The 19,598-nt window shown below is 40.1% G+C and overlaps 2 protein-coding genes across 4 annotated transcripts in view; one reads left to right on the top strand and one right to left on the bottom strand.

Annotated features, from left to right (window-relative positions):
• xxylt1 (xyloside xylosyltransferase 1) overlaps window positions 1-12,321 on the bottom strand; it is a 32,258-nt gene extending 19,937 nt beyond the window's left edge. Inside the window, exons 1-3 of one of the 3 annotated variants that reach the window (XM_018673130.2) lie at window positions 11,066-12,321; window positions 8,605-9,224; window positions 1,883-2,030 (exon numbers count right to left, since the gene is read on the bottom strand). In XM_018673130.2, the coding sequence (XP_018528646.1) occupies window positions 1,883-2,030; window positions 8,605-9,120 (664 nt within the window). In that variant the 5' untranslated portion in view covers window positions 9,121-9,224; window positions 11,066-12,321. Of the gene's footprint in view, window positions 1-1,882; window positions 2,031-8,604; window positions 9,225-9,968; window positions 10,564-11,065 lie in introns of those variants that run through there. The other 2 variants (XM_051077269.1, XM_051077270.1) reach the window with 2 other exon arrangements.
• On the top strand, window positions 10,713-19,544 carry LOC108881257 (serine/arginine-rich splicing factor 11). Its single transcript, XM_018673127.2, is given in 13 exon segments — window positions 10,713-11,045; window positions 12,328-12,461; window positions 15,263-15,372; window positions 16,230-16,319; window positions 16,411-16,457; window positions 16,552-16,685; window positions 16,882-16,963; window positions 17,111-17,224; window positions 17,907-17,996; window positions 18,227-18,298; window positions 18,397-18,550; window positions 18,552-18,575; window positions 18,724-19,544. Coding segments are annotated over 13 exon segments (1,383 nt in total). The 5' UTR covers window positions 10,713-10,923; the 3' UTR covers window positions 18,934-19,544.
• The last annotated feature ends 54 nt before the right edge of the window (window positions 19,545-19,598 follow it).

Here is a 19,598-nt window from a genome sequence, read left to right as displayed (position 1 = left end):
GCTACCTAAAGTGAAATATTATCTTAAAAAAGTCAGGCAAAAAAGCAGTCTACGAACTACCATCATCCCAGTTCTTGCAGTGCGGACACAATAAAAAAAAGAGGAGGGTCCTCCAAATTACTAAAAAGTCTTTTTGCACTTCGGTAGACACAGTTTCATCTCAACTGTCTGTGAAACCTTGAACCTGACAGTAAAAGCTCTTCCTTATGTAACCTAATAAAGCATATGATTGATTCCTACCTTTGTAAAAATGTATTTTGCTATTTAAAGGACCTTTTTACTTACAACAACAATGTGATGTATGGTAGATGGCTGTCTTACAATATAATATCAGGTCCTGAAGAAATGTTTATGTTGTGATATGGTTGTTGTGAGTGTAATATTGTGGTAGTGTTGTGTTGGAAATTAACACAATATTCACCTCTATTTGGTTTATTATGTAAAAATACTGAGTACACAATAGACTGCTATTTAATGACAGCTCAATTTCTCAGTCTAGATTTAATAGGTCTAATAAAAATAAAATTCACACCCTGCAAACATTTTTATTCAGGCTGTGTGGCTAGCCTTACACTGAATCCACAGCCCTGACAATTTCCTCTGCATCTCCCTCCTTTTCTGACAACCAAATTAAACCTTAAATCAAAACATCTCCCACTTTGCAAGTTAGAAAAGAGCACTGGTGTGGATTTGCACGCCACATATCCCTCCACTCTCTCTGTTAAGGCAAACACATTATGCCCTTTCTGGATGAAAGCATTCTTTAAATAGAAATGGGTGACCACTTGGATACACAGAGTGGATGGGTGGCACATGTGGTTGATCAATAAGCATTTTAAGGAAGCAACGTGAGACACTAGCAGACACACGACGCCAGTTCAGCTGTCGGACAGAAACACCCAGTGCCTCTTTAGCAATATATTTAAAATCTGGTCAATGCTGCACCACAGATTACTTTTCAGAACTGACAGCTGAATGACAACCACGCTCTCACACATTTCCCACAATCTTTTATCGTCCTTTTCACACATCTTTTTCTTCAAAATTTTGAAGAAAACCATAAAGAAAACCTGGATTTGACCACAGGGGTTGTCAAGCTCCCAAATGTGGACATGCAGTACATTTGTTTGGGAAAAATAACGTTCTAGCTTATTATGTCCCAGTGCAAAACATTTGATAAACTATAAACTGTTACTAAACTATTCACATCACTCCTCGCTGTGCACCCTGAGTTACAGTTTAAAAACCTCCAATGGGATGGTGTCCTGCTGTCTGCGAGATGGACACTTCAGCTTTCATACGTGCGCCTGTGTCACCTATTGATTCAAACCTGAAAGCCGTAATGGTTTTGGTTCATCTGCGGATTGATGCCCCATGCTGCACACCCACTGACGTGAGCCACAACAGTGAAACAACAGAGGAGATCGCTGCCATCGTTCAGCACCAACACAGGGGGCACTAATGTGGGCAGCAGTGACACAACACATCCCCCCTTCCTCGCTCCCCAGGGCCTTTGCAGCATGCCACGTGTCTGTTAGATACCTGCCCGTACTGCCTCTTCCAGCTGTGCACCGGCAGTGCCGGAAACGAGAGGTGAGCCTTTGAGTGAATTTAAAACACGGTCTGCCAGACAATCAAAGTGGTGTATGGTGTTTGAAGCTACAAAAGCCAATATAATTATGTTCTCTTTTTTAATTAGACATGATGCATAAAGTGCACATCATCCCCACTATAACTTGGGAACTATAGTCCTTAAATACAACTTTACTTTACTTTGGTGATTTAATCTGACACCCCGACCCATTTAAGCTATTCTAAAGTGAGCTGTATCTGTAGTTGAATAAATGCTACAAAGAGAGGTGAGAAAATGTGCTTTTCTTACTTTCAGGCATGATTTGATGCATGGCCACAGACAGGAAGAAGATGGCGTCGCTGTAGTAAGCTCCAGAGCCAGCACTGAAGTGTTTCTGCATAGCCTCCACAATAGGGAAGAGCTTCTGTGTCAGAGCCACCACGTCATGAAACAGCACCTGCGGGAAAGATCAGCACCAGTGAAATCGTGTAAGTACAACAGTCTCTAAACTGCTGAGGAGCTGGGAGCTACTTAAGATATTGTTTTATTAGACTTAGTATAGTCTGAGGTTTTGTTTATGGCATTACAGAAACAAACAGTGAATATATGTACATGCTCAAAGACTTTTGTAAAAAGTTTCTGGTTGTGGGTAACTTTTTACTGGCTATTACTGCAGGAGGCTGCACTTTGTGGAAAGAATCAGAGGCAGAAGACATCTTTCTAAAAAATTCCATTGATGTGGCATTTCCAACTTCTGAGTTTACATGTCGTGACATCTGCTAACATTAGAGTCCATGGGAATATTTCTTTAACGAAATATCCTACTTGAAATGGGTTAAACCATTTACTTCTTTTATGTGTGTATAATTTGAAAATCTGAGAAAACCAAGGATGACAAGCTGTACACATTCCGAGGGAAGGTGCTGTTCAAAAGTGGGTAAAATTAACCATGACCATGGATAGTGACTCATAAGAACCTGACACTCGCTTCCAGTCCACTGCAGACAACTGTTTCCTAGATATAAAGTAAGCCCTTGTACTTTCTTTTTAAGAGCAGTTTCCTTACTAGAGACAGATGAAATCTGTCTTTAGCTTTGCTTATGCAGATTCCTGCTTAAGCGAGCCTCTTGGAGATGACATTAATAGCTTCTGTAATCTCTAAATTAGATGAGACAGTGTGAAGATTCTCATTCATTCAGGTAATTGTTATCCACGAGAAGTTGAATCGAGGGCAAAAGGACTTGGTTGTAGATACTCAAAGACATTTCACCTCTTATCCAAGATGCTGCTTCAGGTCAGGACTGAAGAAGCCTCATAGATAACCACCAAATTTTTGTTGTAACACACTCTCTTATGTCATCTTTAAGGTTTTGGTCAGGTCAAGCCATACTGATCTACTACTGGAATTCTATTAAATGCTGTTTTCTTGTGTAGCTACTTGGTGTCTCCCAGTGCTGCTCCTGTGAGCTTTAAATCCCATCGTGGCTGTGAGGCAGCAGTTTCTGCTCTGATCAGTACAGTAGATATCTCCACAGATTACTGAAAGAGGATTTTTTTAAATACAGTAAGCACTGATTATCATTAAAGCTTTCCTGCAGGAGAAAAACTAAAAAAAAACAAAAAAAAACAAAAAACTATTAACTCGGAGCATTTCCTGAGGACAATCAAGGATTTTCTGGTCTAAGCCTGGCATCAGTTGTGTGTATGTTAGAGTCTTTACATATAATCTTGACAATATGGCTGGTGTATTATGAATCAGGCCCATGTGCCTCGATGGGCAAACGTCATTTAGTGATCCCTCACAGATTAAGGTAAGCCCTTGGTCATTTGTTGAAATCAGTGTTGGTAATGCGATCTAATGGCAAATAAAATCACTGCTGTGGGTAGAGGAACTAACATTTTCAAAAACCTCACAAATAATGCTCACTGACTGGGACTGCAATGGACACATTCAAATTCTATACATTCATTATATTTTCTTAAGCCATTCAAAACAAGTAAGTCGCATCATAACGCTTATATCAGACGATGAATGCACATTTTGACTGCAAGAGTTAGAACAGCAGTTGCTCTATGCAGAGTAAAACTTCAAAAATAAAAGCTAAAAGCTAATTGTCTCTGTGGTTTCATTAAGAAAACACCACTGTCAGTCACAACCAATTCAAGTCAACAGACAAAACAAAACAACAAAGAAAGGCGTGAGTAAAATCAGGGGAAAAGTAATGCTAGGTTTTCCACAAGAATAATTTTGCTACATAAAATGTAACCTGGAAAGACAGGACTAACAGTAACTATGGATGGTTAGTTGAGGACAGGAAAAATCCTAAATCCAACTTTTATGGCATGTTAATTATTGGAAGGTTTTCTATGTTTAATAAACAATTTTGCAATTCTGCAATTTACTCAAATGAACCAAATATTTGACATTCTGATCAAAAGGTTACATAGGACTGCTACTTTAAGTCTTTTGAGATCAGGTGGATGGTTTGTGAACAGGACATCAGTCAATATAAGTAATCTGCACTGCCAAAAACAAAGTTTATTCCAGTATAGTAAAGGGTTTACCTATGTGGGAATGTTTTTAAGGCCTAACAGATTGACCAACTACACAGTTCCATCAGTCAGACTAATATACTGTCTTCTGGCTTCAGCTTTTTGATGCATTGGGTAAATGTGGGCCAGCCACCCAACTGCAACCTCCACAATCTGTTTATATTTTGCTTTGTGCAAGTGACACACAGTTGATGGCGGACTAGTATTTTGCCATGTGAGCAGCTATAATTAATTTCACTCTGTACAGAAAAAGCACAAAAAGACCAGCAGTTATACATTTTTATGTGTCACATAAATGAATGCTCACGCAGCAGTTCCTTTGATAAAGAGGAACCAGAGGAGCTCTCTGACTAACCAGCCTTGAAAACTGACATGCCTGAACACACAATTCAAACTCTCTTGTTTTACAGTAGCAGTATAGTCTTAAGCACCTGCTACTTTTTATAGTATTTTATACTTAGAACATGTGGTTTGTGAGCAACAAGTTAAGGCCCCACCCTTCCCCTGGAGTTGAACACGAATGAATTCTGAACCTGTGAGAAACAGCTGGCGATTGTTTTAAACATGGGATGTGATCTGATGTTCGGTCAAACGTTGTAATTAAGTTAGAGGAACATTATACTTTGCTTACAGGCTATTGCTCACCATTCTGGAGTGAATAAAAACACATTGTATTTCAACAGGCACTCTACACCCCACTTCTCCAACCCAGATTTTTCCCACAGATCACAGATTTTAGGACATACTGACACACTGCCAAGCAGCCGCACAGCATTTTTAGTCAGTGATAAAATAAATGCTGTTCTGTTGTATCATCTACACTTCTGATACCTCTGGTATTCAGTCTATGTGGCCAAATATTATTATTAGCTCAAAAACAGAACTAGCTGTTGACTTGAGAGACTGGGCATGTCAGGCAGTCGCTGGCACGCTGCGCTGCTTTTTGAAGGAACGCCAGTGCTGAGCAAAATTTCCTTTTTTGACTTTTGCGACAGGACCTGCTTACCATAACCTCTACTGAACAGAGTATGAGAGGGAGAAACTGAGAACTTTAAGGCTTAATACACAATGAGAAATATTACAAGTGAAAGGTGGATATGTAGATAAGTTTAAAACATTCCTATACTTCTTTACCTGTCGGTAACATTTACTGTCTTTGTGTGGACAAGTTTTTTTAAACAGAAATGAATAATAGGAGAAGATAAAAGTTCATAAAGTGGAGTTAAAACATCTACATGAACCAGAGTACCTGTTAGAGGGACATTATTTTCAGAGGCTCTCCATAAAGAGGTGAGGATATTAACCCTTTGCTCCTTAGCATCTTAAAATACACCGCCCCACTCATTTGGCTTTGGTAGTGCTACTTTAGATGTATTTTGGTCTGTACTGGACTCAGTGTTCACACAACCTTGATAAATTATACATTGTTTGAAAGCTCCAAGTCTCCTGATTCTATTTGTGCAAAGCATTTCAGAATCCACACATCACTGCAACAGCTGTTGTGATGAACTGGATTGGTCACATAAAAGGGCCGACTACAAACCTTGTATTACCTTTTTATATCCCCCCCCCCCAAAAAAAAAAGGAAAGGAAAATCTATTTAAATTTCAATCATGTTTGTGAATCTGTAACCTTTAGTTCAGTATCTCCCAAACTCATTCTGACTTTTTAGTCAGAAAATTTTAAGTTTTACGTTCAAAGGAGACCAGGATTATGACTGAAATCAAAAGGGTTGAAGGACAATAAGCGTTTGTGAACTGTATGCGCTCTCCTGCTGACAGGAACAGGATTTTAAACTGGGAATCATATCACAACACTCTGCTTAAATTCTTTGCAGTCATTAGCACTAGAGCACACACTGCTTAAGACTCCAGTATGTTGTGTGAAATATGGTCAGCAGTAATGAGCACAGCCTCTGGGTAGTGTGACTCTGCAGGCTGTTTGTTGCTAATGTCAAGTGGGTCATTGAATTCACTGCTGTTGGGACGTGATGGAGGCTGAGGTTCTTGTGTAACCACTGTTTTACCCTCAAGTTCCTTTAAGATAAATAATTAAAAGAAATGAGACTCGTGATGAGCAGACAAGCATGTCAACATGCTCAGATGCACTGCCTCAGTCGGCCTCTGGGGAGAGTCCATCCCATCTGTAACTTTTGACTTTTCTGTGGGAATGTTTGGGTGCACGCCAAGAGAGATAAGGCAGAGCAGTATATCAGCTTTTTAAGGTATATCGATATATTCCTAAATAAGATGCAGGACGAGCTAAGACTGTTTTTATCACAACCCAGCCCGACTCGCTCTTAAGTTCCCCTGCAACATGCTGCTGCTTTCCACTAATATGAACTAAGGTGCTAGTTCGAAGATGGTTCGACTTGCAAACTTTTTAAGAACCAGTTTGCTTTCCCACGCACTAGAGAGCCACAATAGATCACATCATTATGTCACTGTAAACGTCTGCATTAGGGATAGACCAATTATCGGCCGGGCTGATTATCGGCGCCGATATTCCGCACTCTGACGCATATCGGCATCGGCCTTTTTTAAAATCCGACGGCCGATAAGAGAGCAATTTAAAACTGGGTTATTTTGGCTCTGATGCAGCCCCGCCTCTCTGTCTGCAGTCACTACTCTGTCTCCAGCATTATCCCACCCACAGCACCATCTGATTGGTTACACGCAGAGCCACGGCACAGGTAACAGCCAATCAGCAGTGAAAGCTGTGCATGCACAGTGCGCACACACACGGCGGAGAGGAGAAAAAGTTTGAACTTAAAACAAAGATAAGTGAAAGATAAAATACCATTTCAGTTATATTGAAATTTTGGAAAACTTTTTTTACTGTAGAAAACTTTAGGGAGCTATTTATTTGTTTAATTTTCCATTTAACTTTATAAGACATGCTGCTGAGCTCCCTGCACTTTTTGTTAGAATTTTAAAACAAAGATGTCTATTGTCTAACATAAAAAACAACCTTTAACATGTTGCAAATCTGAAAAGCTGTTTAATAAACATATGCTTAAAGGCATTTAAACAAAGTTAAGTGTTGAAGTTTGTATTATTCAAAATTTTGACGCCAATATTTTCACTTTTACTGCAAATGAATATCGGCTCCAAATAGATCAGTTATCAGCCTCCTTGACTACTAACAATCGGTATCGGCCCTGAAAAAAACACATCGGCCTATCTCTAGTCTGCATACATCTCAACTTTCCCAGCAACACTAGTGCCAAGCACAACAACAATAATGTCAAGCTACACTGTCTCCTTACAAGTGTTGCTCCTGGCAACTCCTGCTTTGCATTAGATTTTGATTATTGTTTTAATAGAAGGGGCTTGAGACATTTCATGTGGCTTTGACTTACAACTTAAAAATTTGCCCACTCTATATAAAATACAGAGACACTGGGGTCCAAGATCATTATTCAGGTGAATGGGAATGTGATCTTTGACATTTGGACCCCACTGTATTTTTGAGAATCTGGTCCTGTCTTAACATCCTGGTAACAAAACATATCTCACAGCCCTTCACCATCCCATGTCTGACCCTGAACAGTAAATGTGTCCAGTATTTTACATGACACATTTCAGCTGTGTTCCTGCAAGGCTTTGAGCATAGAGGATGAAATGAACAGTAAGCAATCTAACCCGCAGGCTAAAATCTGCCAATATGCCAAGCTGAGCAAGCCTCTCACCAATCCAAAAGCAGGCATGGGATCAGTCTAAGCTAACAGAGAGCTGTAACATCCACACCAGATGTTGCAGATGATGAGACATTCCTGAGAGAAAAGGTTTGGCTGGGGAGGAGGATTTGGGAAGGGATAAGTAATCTGGAAACAACTTTATGACTTGTGCTCTGTGAAGAGTACAAAAGAGGAGAAACAGGGCAGGACACTGTATATAACAGAAAGAGCAACAGAGAAAAGACATAATCCTCTCTTTTGGCAGAGAGAGCACATTTGAGGAGGGATATCCCCATTACTGAGAGATTTGTTTGGCAGGCCAACACTGCCCCCATGTGTTTCAACTTTTACCAGCATGTACAGCCAGTGTGTTTCTCTTTCAGGAGGCCGTTTTAATTTGGATTAAGGAGTCAGAATGCTTTTAAGTAAGTGCTTGTCATGTGTCATGTGTTAGAAACTCTGGTACAAACACTGGCTCTGCCACTGGTCTGTCAGACAAAGTTGTGCAGTCAACATACAAGACAGATGCAACAAGAAACCAAATAGCCAATAGCAAATAGATGTGGCTCTAAGACAGTGTTTCAGGAAAAAATATCTTAATAATGATATTAATTTCCTTTAACCTGCCCTCACTTTACTCAATAACTACATTAGTAATGTAAAAAATATATACGTTATTTTAATGCAAATCACAGGCAACTTTACAAGAAAGCAAGTTTCCATCATTAAGTCAAAACATCTCAAAGATTTCTTATGTCTCAAAAATCAATAGATAACTGATAAATGATTAACTACCTACCTCATACTTAAACGTTGCGTCAAGGAGAAATTCCTGCAGCATCCTCTCTCCCAGTTCTTGGCTGGCCTGATCACTCACAAAATGAAACACCAACACCTCTCCTTCCAGAAATTGTCCATGCTTCACCATGGACAACATGGCCACCCTGAACTTGTCCTGCAGGCTCCGGCTCTTGTCCACCTTGGTGAACATCATGAGTGCGTGGTAACGTTGGTTAGCAGCCTCACCATCCCCTCTCTTTGATCTGAAACCCTCGCTCTCTCCTCCTTGCTCCTCAGATCCAGCTGTGTGCGAGAGCCTGGTGTCCACAGTCAGGTCTGCATCATTTCTGTTGGTGTTGTGGCTGGCCTGGGTCTGCTTGATTCTCTTGGTGGTGCTGGAGAAGTTCTGCTTCTCTGAGCCAAAGTAGTAAAAAGCTACAACAGCGAGTGCAGCAGCCAGGAGAAGCACAAACTGATAGGACCTAAAAGTACTGATCCTACCCATGGTTCTGGCTACTAGTCTTAAGATGCCCATATCTTCCTGTTGGCGTCATCAGAATGGGGGCATAAATGAGAAAACATTCACCATATTGTGCCCTTACAGTTCATGGTTAATTTTTATATGCTGCCAACATTTTCCTGAAAGAGAAAAAATTGTTATTTTAGTCTCATCTCAACAGTAGAGCTGAACAAGCAGTTGAATAGTTGATGGACAGAAAAATAACTAAGCAACTATTGTGATTATCAATGAATTCAATAAAAAAACTGTGAAACAAGTGAGTGGATTTCCCAACTTTCTTTGTTATATATCACTGTAAACTGAATATTCTGGAGTATTTGGACTTTTGGTCAAAAACAACAACAACAAATAAAAAATCAAATCAAAAAACAAGACATTTGAGGACATGTCATGCAGCTTTGTAAAGCTGTAACGGGCATTTATTTTTTGACGTTTCACAAATAGACCAAAAGATCACCACATTAGTCAAAAATTAAAATAGTCATTAGTTCAGCTGTACAGTACAATAGTCATTAGTTCAGTGTTGTGCCAGCAAAACACAGTACTACACTAACACAGTACTAGACTAACAGTAATGTCAATGAAAAAATCAGATGAGTACTGAAATCAGTTCTTGTGCCTGTTAAACTCCTTTTTAATGGTCCGCATGCTCCACAGCTGGATCTCTCAAAACTTAAACACTCTTTGAATGACATCCTGTCATCTCCAACTCAGGCTCAAACAAATATAGCGGATTTCAAAATATTTAAGTTTAATTGAGAGTATGTACCACAATAACTGGTGCAAATAAAGGGTGCATGTCACGCAATCTTTCTTTTCCCAGAGAATATTCACCTGTGCACAGACAGAGTTTATCCACTTGCCTCTCATGCTGTAGTTCTGTGCAGTCCCGTCCTGACAGCTTGTCCGGGGATTAGACTTACTAGATCCTCGATTAACACTACATAAGCTAACGTCAGCCTGAGATGTAACGGCACCGTTACCGTTCAATTAAAGCTATTTATTCAAAAATATCCACAGCAACCTGTTGGCATTGACTGGCTACGAGGATGCTAAGTTAGCGAGCAACGACTTTGCGCCCAGATGTGGGACGTTGAGTTGCCCATTCGAGGCTGTGTTTGCGCGAGACTAAGCACTGTTTGATGGTTGAAAATTAAATACGTATATGTGCATACCTTTGTCGATCTTAAACCACCACGATGTTTGCACACTTACATGATTTATAAAGGTAAAAAAGCCAGTAATGCCTGATGCAAAAACCTCGAGCTAGGCAGCCTAGCAACAAAATGTTGTGACGCAGCCTTAACCACACCCACTGTGGGTTTAGCCGTATTCCGAGTAATGCTGCCTTTATGTGCTGTCGGAAAAAAATCTAACCCGTTTCTTGTGAAACACCCCCCTCAACACACCTTTTAGAATATTCTGCTTTGAATAACAACTAGTCCACGCCCGTTAAAATCATCTCCTCGTCGCTTACAACAAATCCCAATTTTGTATTAATATTGTGGTGCCAAATAATATGATCAGTTGTGTTCACTATGACAAAAACTTATACGTACGAGTTTACAAGCTGCACATGAAAGCACCATCTCTGCCTCACGACAGTTTCGACCGCGGCATTGTTGCTCTCCGCTCGCGGTTGTTGTCTTCTGGTCCGTAAGAAACGCTAACCACCTTCTGTCCTGCAGGAAAGATGATAGGTTTTCTATTCGGCTAATGTTGTTTTCATCGTAAACGTTTCCTAGCTCGTCTTTTTTTGTTTTGAAACCAGGCACGTCGCTAGTGTAAAGCTAGCCAGCTTGCTAACCAGTCGCGAAAATGAACTCCAACACGCACGTCATCCAGGTGACAAATGTCTCCCCGAGCACGACCTCCGAACAAATGAGGACTCTGTTCGGATTCCTCGGAAACATAGAGGAGCTCAAGCTGTTTCCACCTGAGTGAGTATTGTCCACTATACCTGGGTAGATCGTTGTCGTACTCTAGCTCACGCTGGGCTCCTCTTGAGGCCTTGTAGCGTAGAATAGGCCTCGCCGCACGGCGCGCTGAATGCTAAAGCTAACGTTTACCCGCGCCTTTAATGAACGGCAGTCCCTCCCCGCACCACATACCGACACCACGTCTTCAAAAACACTATTACTTTTATTATAGATTAGTCTTTCGACTGTCTTCCTAGTTAATTGTTATGTGTGTTAAATGGCAGAAAACGGTGAAAACGCCCTTTATAACTCCCCAGGCCATGCGTTTACATTTATTGTTCTGTTAGGTCAGCAGTTCTAAACAAAAACGTGCTAAAATGTACATTTACATTGTTATAAATTATATAGAAAATATATGAGAGGCATACTTGGCTTTTGTTTTTGGCTTGTAAAACTATCAAAGTAATTATTCGATTATCAAGTGATTATGACTAATAGGCACTAATATAATCTACAACTCTTTTGATAACTGATTAATCCTTAAAAAAAAAAAAAATGTTTCAGCCTCTTTAAGCAAAATATTTCCCGTTTGGATTATCGTGTTGTATCGTCACTGTAATAATAATAAGATCATTAATCAGTCATCTTAATAAACTAGTTGCAGTTCTAGGTGTAGTAGCAATTTCTAAAATTTAGTAAATGATTGATAAATGGAAAAACAAGTGAAATTAATATAAAAAACTCCTCTTCAGCGACTCCCTTCAGAGATCCGTAGGTTGCCCTGATCCCGCTAAGATGCTTTGAAAGGATTGACACATTTTCACACCAACTAGGGTTATGATTAGAATTATAATAATTGTTTTCTGCTTTGTATTTTCTTCTAATGAATTACACCTGGCTACGGTGCAGGTAGGAAATGTCTTAGACTGCTTTTAAGGCCAGATAAAGATGCAACAACACAGAAACAGTTCAGTTTTTTACACACCAGTTCACCCACATTACAAGCATCCAGTGAAAAGAAACTCCATGGTCAAAGCATGTGATTGGCAGTGTTTCTTAAATTCTGTTGATAATTGTGGATAAATTGTGAGAACAATACAGCACATTAAAATGTTACTTAAGCAGACTTAGTTTTATTTCAGAATATCATGTTGGAGAGGACACAGAGAGCAGGAGAGACTGTTTTGTACCTAATTCACTATTAACTCGGTTGTCCCTGAGGACACAAACTCACAGTTTGAAGAGGGCATATTGGATCTCCTTGTTTGTATTCTTTGCACAACATATCTGTATTTTTTTCCAGTGACTCTCCCTTGCCTGTGACTTCACGTGTCTGTTTTGTAAAGTTCCTTGAGTCTGAATCGGTGGGAGTTTCTCAACACCTGACGAACACCGTCTTCGTGGACAGAGCATTGATCGTGGTCCCTTTTGCTGAAGGTGGGTATCTGTTTTATTCTTGTCGCTCACATGGCTTATCTCTGAACGTACATCACAATGTGTAGGTGTATTTGATAGCATTGCAAACACTATCTGAGCCATTGTGATTTTTTCTGACCAAGCAAAATTAGCTAAGCTTTTCAGTGCTTGGCATTTCTAGGTATGTAAAAGGGAAATTGTACATTTGTGTCCATGTCTTACAATCTAGCTGTAAACTTCTCTCTCTGTTATTTGTGTTGTGGTTTTCATAGTGGACAAGTCATTTGCAGAGAGCCCCTTCCTTGCTGGCTGAAAGTGGTCCTCTGCTGCCATCAGGAGATTAGAAAAAATAATGGCACCAGGCTCGCAAGCCCCCCTTCTCTCTCTTGTTCTGCAGTAAAAAATTAACTCTTTATTTTTTTCTCTCTGTTCAAGGCATCTTTTCTTAAAAATTTGCCACACAACTCTTATGCAAAATGAGGGGGTGGGGGAGAGGGTGCAGGGCAATCTCAAATCCTCACAAGTTCAGAGTATTTAAATATTTTTCAAATAAAATGTATGTCGATCAGTAGGCATGCACCAAACTAGGGATGCCCCGAGCAGATCTGTATCGAAGCCGATCAAGACATTTTTTAAATTAAATGATATCTACTCTCAAGTTTGAACCATTTCTTATCCACTGTTTATATTTTAACCCTTTTCACTCTGCATACGCCACTTGTCAGAATAGTCATCATGCCATCACTTTAGGCTAAAAACAGTCACTTTACGTCTACATCAGCTGCATTTTGTAGGTGTTACACACCTTTCTAAAAGATCTGCAGGTGAAAATGGTGTTTAAATTTGGATATATATATCCGTAACAGATGTTATGCACCATGCATGTAACAGATCTACACTGACAATCTTATGTTTGTTGATATTTTATCTATAGAAAACCATTAACGACCCTGAACGTGCACGTAGGTGTTTTCAGTTACTGGCTGATTAGTTGGGCTGGACTGTGATGGGAGTTTGCTGAGGTTTCGAAACTCCAGGTGTAAGTTGTCCTGTCCCAAAAGGTGCAACAAAGCTTAGCAACAGAGTGATGGAGATGTCAATTGAGCGCAGTGTTACAGTAGAGGAGGTCTAATCAGCCAGACAAGTGAAGACACCTAGGTGAGTTTATTGTGGGTGTTCTGTTTTCTTAATGCAGAGCTGTTCAGCAAACTCATGCAGCTGTTCTATGAAAAAATATAAATATTGGATCAGGACTTGGTATCTGCAGATCAGTAACATTAACACACTGATTTGGAATGAAAAGAAAGAAATGTTCGGGACCTCCCTACACCAAGCATAAAGCATGCAGGATAGATTAACTAAATCAGCTCTGCATGCAAGGCTAGATTTGGAAAGTGTGTGCCATCATCTACACAGTTATTTTCAGCAGATGTTGGGGAAGTTAATTTGAATATAATTTGGTTATTAATCATGAAAAGCACACAGACTGCCTTTGGCTTGTACTTGCTCCATGTGCCAAAGCCTTGTAGTATTTTCCTCTGTGCATTTTTATTCCAAAATTTACACTAACACACAAGATAAAACATAGTATTAAGCCTCTGCTTGATGTTGCAGTAAAAATGCTTTTTTATTGACCCTCTCCACACATGACTCTGAAAGAGTTGAGTGAATCTCCCATTTAACAGTGGTGTTTCTTTTGTTGTTGTGTTTTACAGTTCTTTTTCCTGGTTCAGCCAGCCCTATATACCAGGCCCTGCTGAAAATGCCACCAACAGTTTTGTCTTCTGCAGCCTTATCCTGTTTCTCAAGTGTCCTTTCTGTTGTGTGTGTGTGTGTGTGTGTGTGTGTGTGTGTGAGAGAGAGAGAAAGCGTGTGTGTGTCTCTCTCCCTCTCTCCCTCTTTCTCTCTCTCTCTCTCTCCCTCTCTCCCTCTCTCCCTCCCCCTTTAAAATGTAAAAATGTCAGATTATCATTAGCCTGTTTTCAGATTGCTCAACCATGGATGATCATCTCCTTAAGATTTTCCCTTTGATTTTACTGTTTGGTTTTTCTTCAGCTTTGGGCACATTTTTCATGATTTTTTATCATGGCTTTTGCTGGCATTAGCCTGTAACTGATAAGTGCAGATTATCTTGGACATTGTTTATTTGTTTATTTTCTCTTTTTTTGTGACATGCTGTTGGCTAAAACCTAGCAGTACTGTAGCTTGTTAGCAGTACTTTATCTGGTTGCAAAGTAAGTTTTTTTTTTTTTTTTTTTTTTTTTGTGGTGGGATTGTACAAAGTAACCACCAACAAAAGCCCAGAAAAGGTAAAATGACTGAACCTTTTCTGTTTTTTGTATTGGTAGTGGTAAGTGATGTTGAAATGTTCCCTTGTGTCTACACCCAAATCATGAACTTTGTTTTCTGTATCTCAATGTTTTTGTGTGCTTTATAGCGAAGCAGCCGGCGTGAGTCGCTTGTTCATAAAACATCTAATGAAAGTTGAGAGCACATCCCACGGGACAACTGGCTGTGCTTGCTTACGTTTGGTTCATGACTTAAAAAACAAGTACAGGTGATAAAATCTTGGCAGTGTTGACCACAGTGTGTATTGTGACTTTTAACTCATAGCTGTTAATCCTACAATCATACTTTGACAAAAAAAAAAAAAAAAAGTCAGGGATCAAGATTTACAGACAAGACAGAAGTGGATTTTTCATTATTTTTTTTATTTTTCACTACAGAGTAGTTAGACTGAGGTGGCTTGTCTGCAAGTCTTGTCTGAGTGTTTATCACTGTTTGCTTGGAGCATGTACTGAAATGATGTTGTTTTTCTCCAGGAGTCATTCCTGATGAATCTAAAGCTATGTCGCTGCTGGCTCCAGCCAATGCCGTGGCAGGAATGATGCCTGGTGGAGGCCTTCTTCCAACACCCAATCCTCTGGCATCGGTGAGTCCTCACATTTGAAAGCTTACACTGTCTTTTGTTACTGCTTTATTAGGTGCTGTTGATATAGGCTGCTAATTGTAAGCCAAGTTATGATGTATCTAACGTTAGGTTGATTTCCTACCTTCCAGGCAGACGCTGAGTTCGGTGTCCTGTGAAATCAGCCCCCGCGGTTAAAATGTGCATTAGATATGTAAATTTACACAGTGAATATTTCATCACCTTTATTTGCCAAATGAGCACTGTCACAAGATGATGTGTAATGCAGGAGGCTGAAACCTTTACTTACTCCAACACCTGACTTTAAGAGTAGAATTCTCAGAAAGTAATGTTTTATTTGAGAAGCTGAAGCAGGTAAACCACAACTAGACATATTTAGAAATGGAGAAAAATGGCATACAGCAACAAAAAAATCACAGAAATTTAACATCAAAGAAGAAACTGGAGGTATTAGATTATCTATTCCAGTACTTTAAAGTGAAGTTCCATTTCGTTTTTCATTTAATGCAAGATTTATTAATGATGTATTAAGTACTGCTTAGAATTAAAACTCGATGATGAGCTATGAAAGACGTACCTTGCACATTTGGAAAGCTAGGAAGCACAAGTGTACCCTCTCTGCTATAGAATTAATAAGTGATTATAAGAAACCACAATCATGGATTCAAGGAATGTTATCTGGTGGTAAATGGCAGTCAATAATATGGTCAGCTGAGTATAGCATGGGTTAGGAGGAAGCATACAAACCACAAAGCATAAAATGCACCACAAGTACCACTCAGTAGTAAGTCAGCTGCTGTGTTAAATGCTGTTCATCAGGCTCTGCTGTTTATCTGACCTGTCTTTGTCCAATGTATCAGATGGGAGGAACACCATTTGGAGGTCTTGGAGCTCCCAACATGGAGCAGATGGCTGCAATGGGAATACCGGGACCAAACATGAACCCCCAGGTGAGCATCAGATGAGCTACATTCATGGTCGCAACATATTCAAACAAAATTTCCGTCCGGTGTTTCAACATCCTGCTTATCTCTCCTTCAGGCTCTTTCTGCAGACTTCCTGAAGCTCATGCAGTCCATGGACCCCAAGTAAGAAACTATACACGGTCTCATTTAGAATATGTGATCCATTGTACCTAAATATGTTTTTGAGAAAAATCTAAATGATCAATGGAACTTGCAGATTGAATCCATTAGCGGCTGGACTGAACTTGAATCCAGGGCTCAAGACTGACGCTTCCAATAAGGAGATAGAAGAGGCCATGAAGAGAGTCCGAGAGGCCCAGTCTCTCATTTCTGCAGCCATTGAACCAGGAAGTGAGTAGTCTGTTTGTTGCATGTAATGGCTAATATTGTAATAATGCCTCAGTCCTGTTCAGTTAGACTGTTCTGTTTAATTTTCTTGAAATGAGATGACTTCTAGAATAATAATTGAGACTTAAGTCTGCATTTGTAGGAGTAAGTCTCTACTACGTGGTAGATATTTAACTTTATATCCTTGTTGTTTCTGTAGATAAGAAAGATGACAAGCGTAAACATTCCCGCTCCCGCTCACGGTCTCGGCGCAGGCGGTCCAGGTCTCGCTCAAGACACAGGTAAAGATTCTGTCACAAATTTTTCCACGAGACTTTTAACATCAGGTGTGAGAAGAGTTATGTGCTTTGTGTCATCATATAAAACTTTAACACTGGATACCGCTGTCGTATTATGTTTTAAAATCTATCCTATCTTAATTTTGGCAGACGTTCAAAGAGCAGGTCTCGACGGAGGTCCCATTCGAGGAGTAGAAGGAGGTCCAAGAGCCCACGAAGGAGGAGGTCCCACTCCCGGGATAGAAGCCGCCGCAGTAGATCAAGGTCAGCATCTCTGATACTGTCCCCAGTTCCAACGTAGCGGCCTTTGGACCTTTTAGTAGACAGGGTTTTTTCTAAAAAGCTCATGGTGAATATGCATTGCTTTTCAAAAACATTCTCTGTTAAGATCTGGCAGTAAATCTAGTTTTAGGGATTGTTGAAACAATGTAATTATTGTTTGTTGTTGTCATTGTTGTGATCAGGGGAAAATGATAAATTTTAGTGGATAATGTCGTCCAGTAATGCAGAGCATGCTGCAGACTGGAGACCTGAGTTCTGATTTTTGTGCCATTTCCCTATCTCTGTGTCGACGCCTGTTTGCACAGGGCTTCCCACAGTACATGCTTGTTAATAAGGAGAATCAGCCACTCTACAAAAAACTGATTACAATAAATTAATGTATTCTTTATTCCAGGGACAGTGATTGGTGTTTTATTAGAGAAAGAAATGTTCTCTTTTCCTCCGCAGACTTTGAATTTGTAAGATTAATATTATTGGTTATCATATTGGTCTTAACAGATAGTTATTAGTCCTGAAATTTCAGATCAGTGCCTCTATCCAGTTTTGTACTGTTGGCATTGAACAGCTCTTCTTAAAGCTTAAAATGCCTGTGAATCAAACTTCCCCCACTTCCTGTCACATGCTGCTGCTGCTAACGTTGTTGACCTTTCTCTGTCTTGAGCAGGGACAGGAGAAAGGAGGAAAAGTCTAAGAAAAGGTCCAAGACGCCGCCCAAGAGCTACAGCAGTGCCAGGAGGTCTCGAAGTATCAGTCGGTGAGTGGTTTGAGCACAGGTGTTATTCTGGTCCGTTACAGACACATGTACCACTCATAACAGGGTGAATCTTTTCAGTAGATGTTGAGTTATATTCACAGCAAATCAGTTCAAATTTGAGAGCTAATAATGGAATTAAATGTAGACATGCCACCTTAAATCCAGAAAACAATAATTGTTTTAATTTTGTTACCTGATCTGATTCGTTTAATCTTTTTTTTTTCTCTCAGGAGACACAGGCGAAGCCGCAGTGCGTCTCGGTCCCCCAGGAGAAGGCCGTCCAGGTCACCATCACCCAGGCGGTGAGTCGACCTGTGCAATTCATGGAAGTATTTTACAAACAAACAGTTGAGTACAGCAACTAAAGATGACGATATGATGTTTTCTGTAATGTTCTTAGTCACAAGAAAGAGAAGAAGAAGGATAAGGATCGTGAGAAGGACCGGGATAGAGAGAGGAGGGAGGACAGGGACCGGAGCAGAGACGAAAGAGAACGCTCCACCAGTAAGAAGAAAAAAAGCAAGGACAAGGAGCGAGATCGAGACCGCAAGTCCTGACAGTGAGAAAGGAGACGTTAAGGTACGTATGGCTACATCCTGTGTGTTGTTGATGAAATGTACCTAGAGAACGAAGAGCATCTCCCAGCAACTGACTAATCCCAGAATTTTGACAGCATCCAGAAATCCCTCTTTGCTTTTCTAACACCCTTGAAATTTTGGTGACACAGGTGACCCGGGATTATGATGAGGAGGAGCAAGGTTATGACAGTGAAAAGGAGGGAGAGGAGGATGACGACGAGAGGAAGAGCGACTCTGACTCCGCCTCGTCCCCCAAAGGCCAGGAGGAGATGATGGAGAGATCCGAGGGCCAAATTCCCAAAAAGTCCAAACTAAACGGAGACGATCACCATCAGGAAGACATGGAGATGAGCGATTAAGTACGTCCCCGAGACTGAACCAGGCCGCGTTATCTTTCCACTGTCCTTTTATATTTTTATTATAGGCCACAACATGTCTGTGCCTGATCACTCAAAGTTAAAAAGATTTGTCGTCTTAACTGTAGGGGAGGGGGTGTAGAATGAAAACTGTCGAATAAGTTTTGTAAAGACACGAGAAAACGAGGACTAAAATATGAATAACATGAGATGTGGTTTTAAACTGTCATTGCTGTACTTTTTTAAAATCCTGTTGATTTTTCTTTTTGTTGCCTTTGTGTTCAAAATTCCTGACAGTAGAATACGCAGCAGTTTCCACTGAAATGCTGTATTTGTAAATATTTTACTAGTCGGGATCGAGTCCTTTCCTCGGTCAGACTGTTAATCACCCACCACTCGGCACCAGCTTCATGTTTTTTTTTTTTTTTTTTTTTGTTTGTTTTTTGGTTGCTGAACCATTTTTGCTTCAACTGTAATGCACCCAGTCGTGTTTCAGCTGACCCTCCTATTTACAGCCCTTTCTAAGTGTACACTGTAGATTGAAATGTGTTGCAATGAAATACTTTGTCTGCAATAGGTTTTCCAAAGTAAACTAATAAAATTGGGTCAAACTTGTCAACTTGTTTTGCTGAAAGTTTTACTGAAACGTAAAAAAGCTTGACGAGTTT

The sequence above is a fragment of the Lates calcarifer genome, linkage group LG17 (assembly GCF_001640805.2).
Source record: "Lates calcarifer isolate ASB-BC8 linkage group LG17, TLL_Latcal_v3, whole genome shotgun sequence".
In the NCBI taxonomy this organism is placed as follows: Eukaryota; Metazoa; Chordata; class Actinopteri; family Centropomidae; genus Lates; species Lates calcarifer.
Note: the sequence above shows the minus strand (reverse complement) of the source record. Positions and strands in the feature narration are given on the sequence as shown.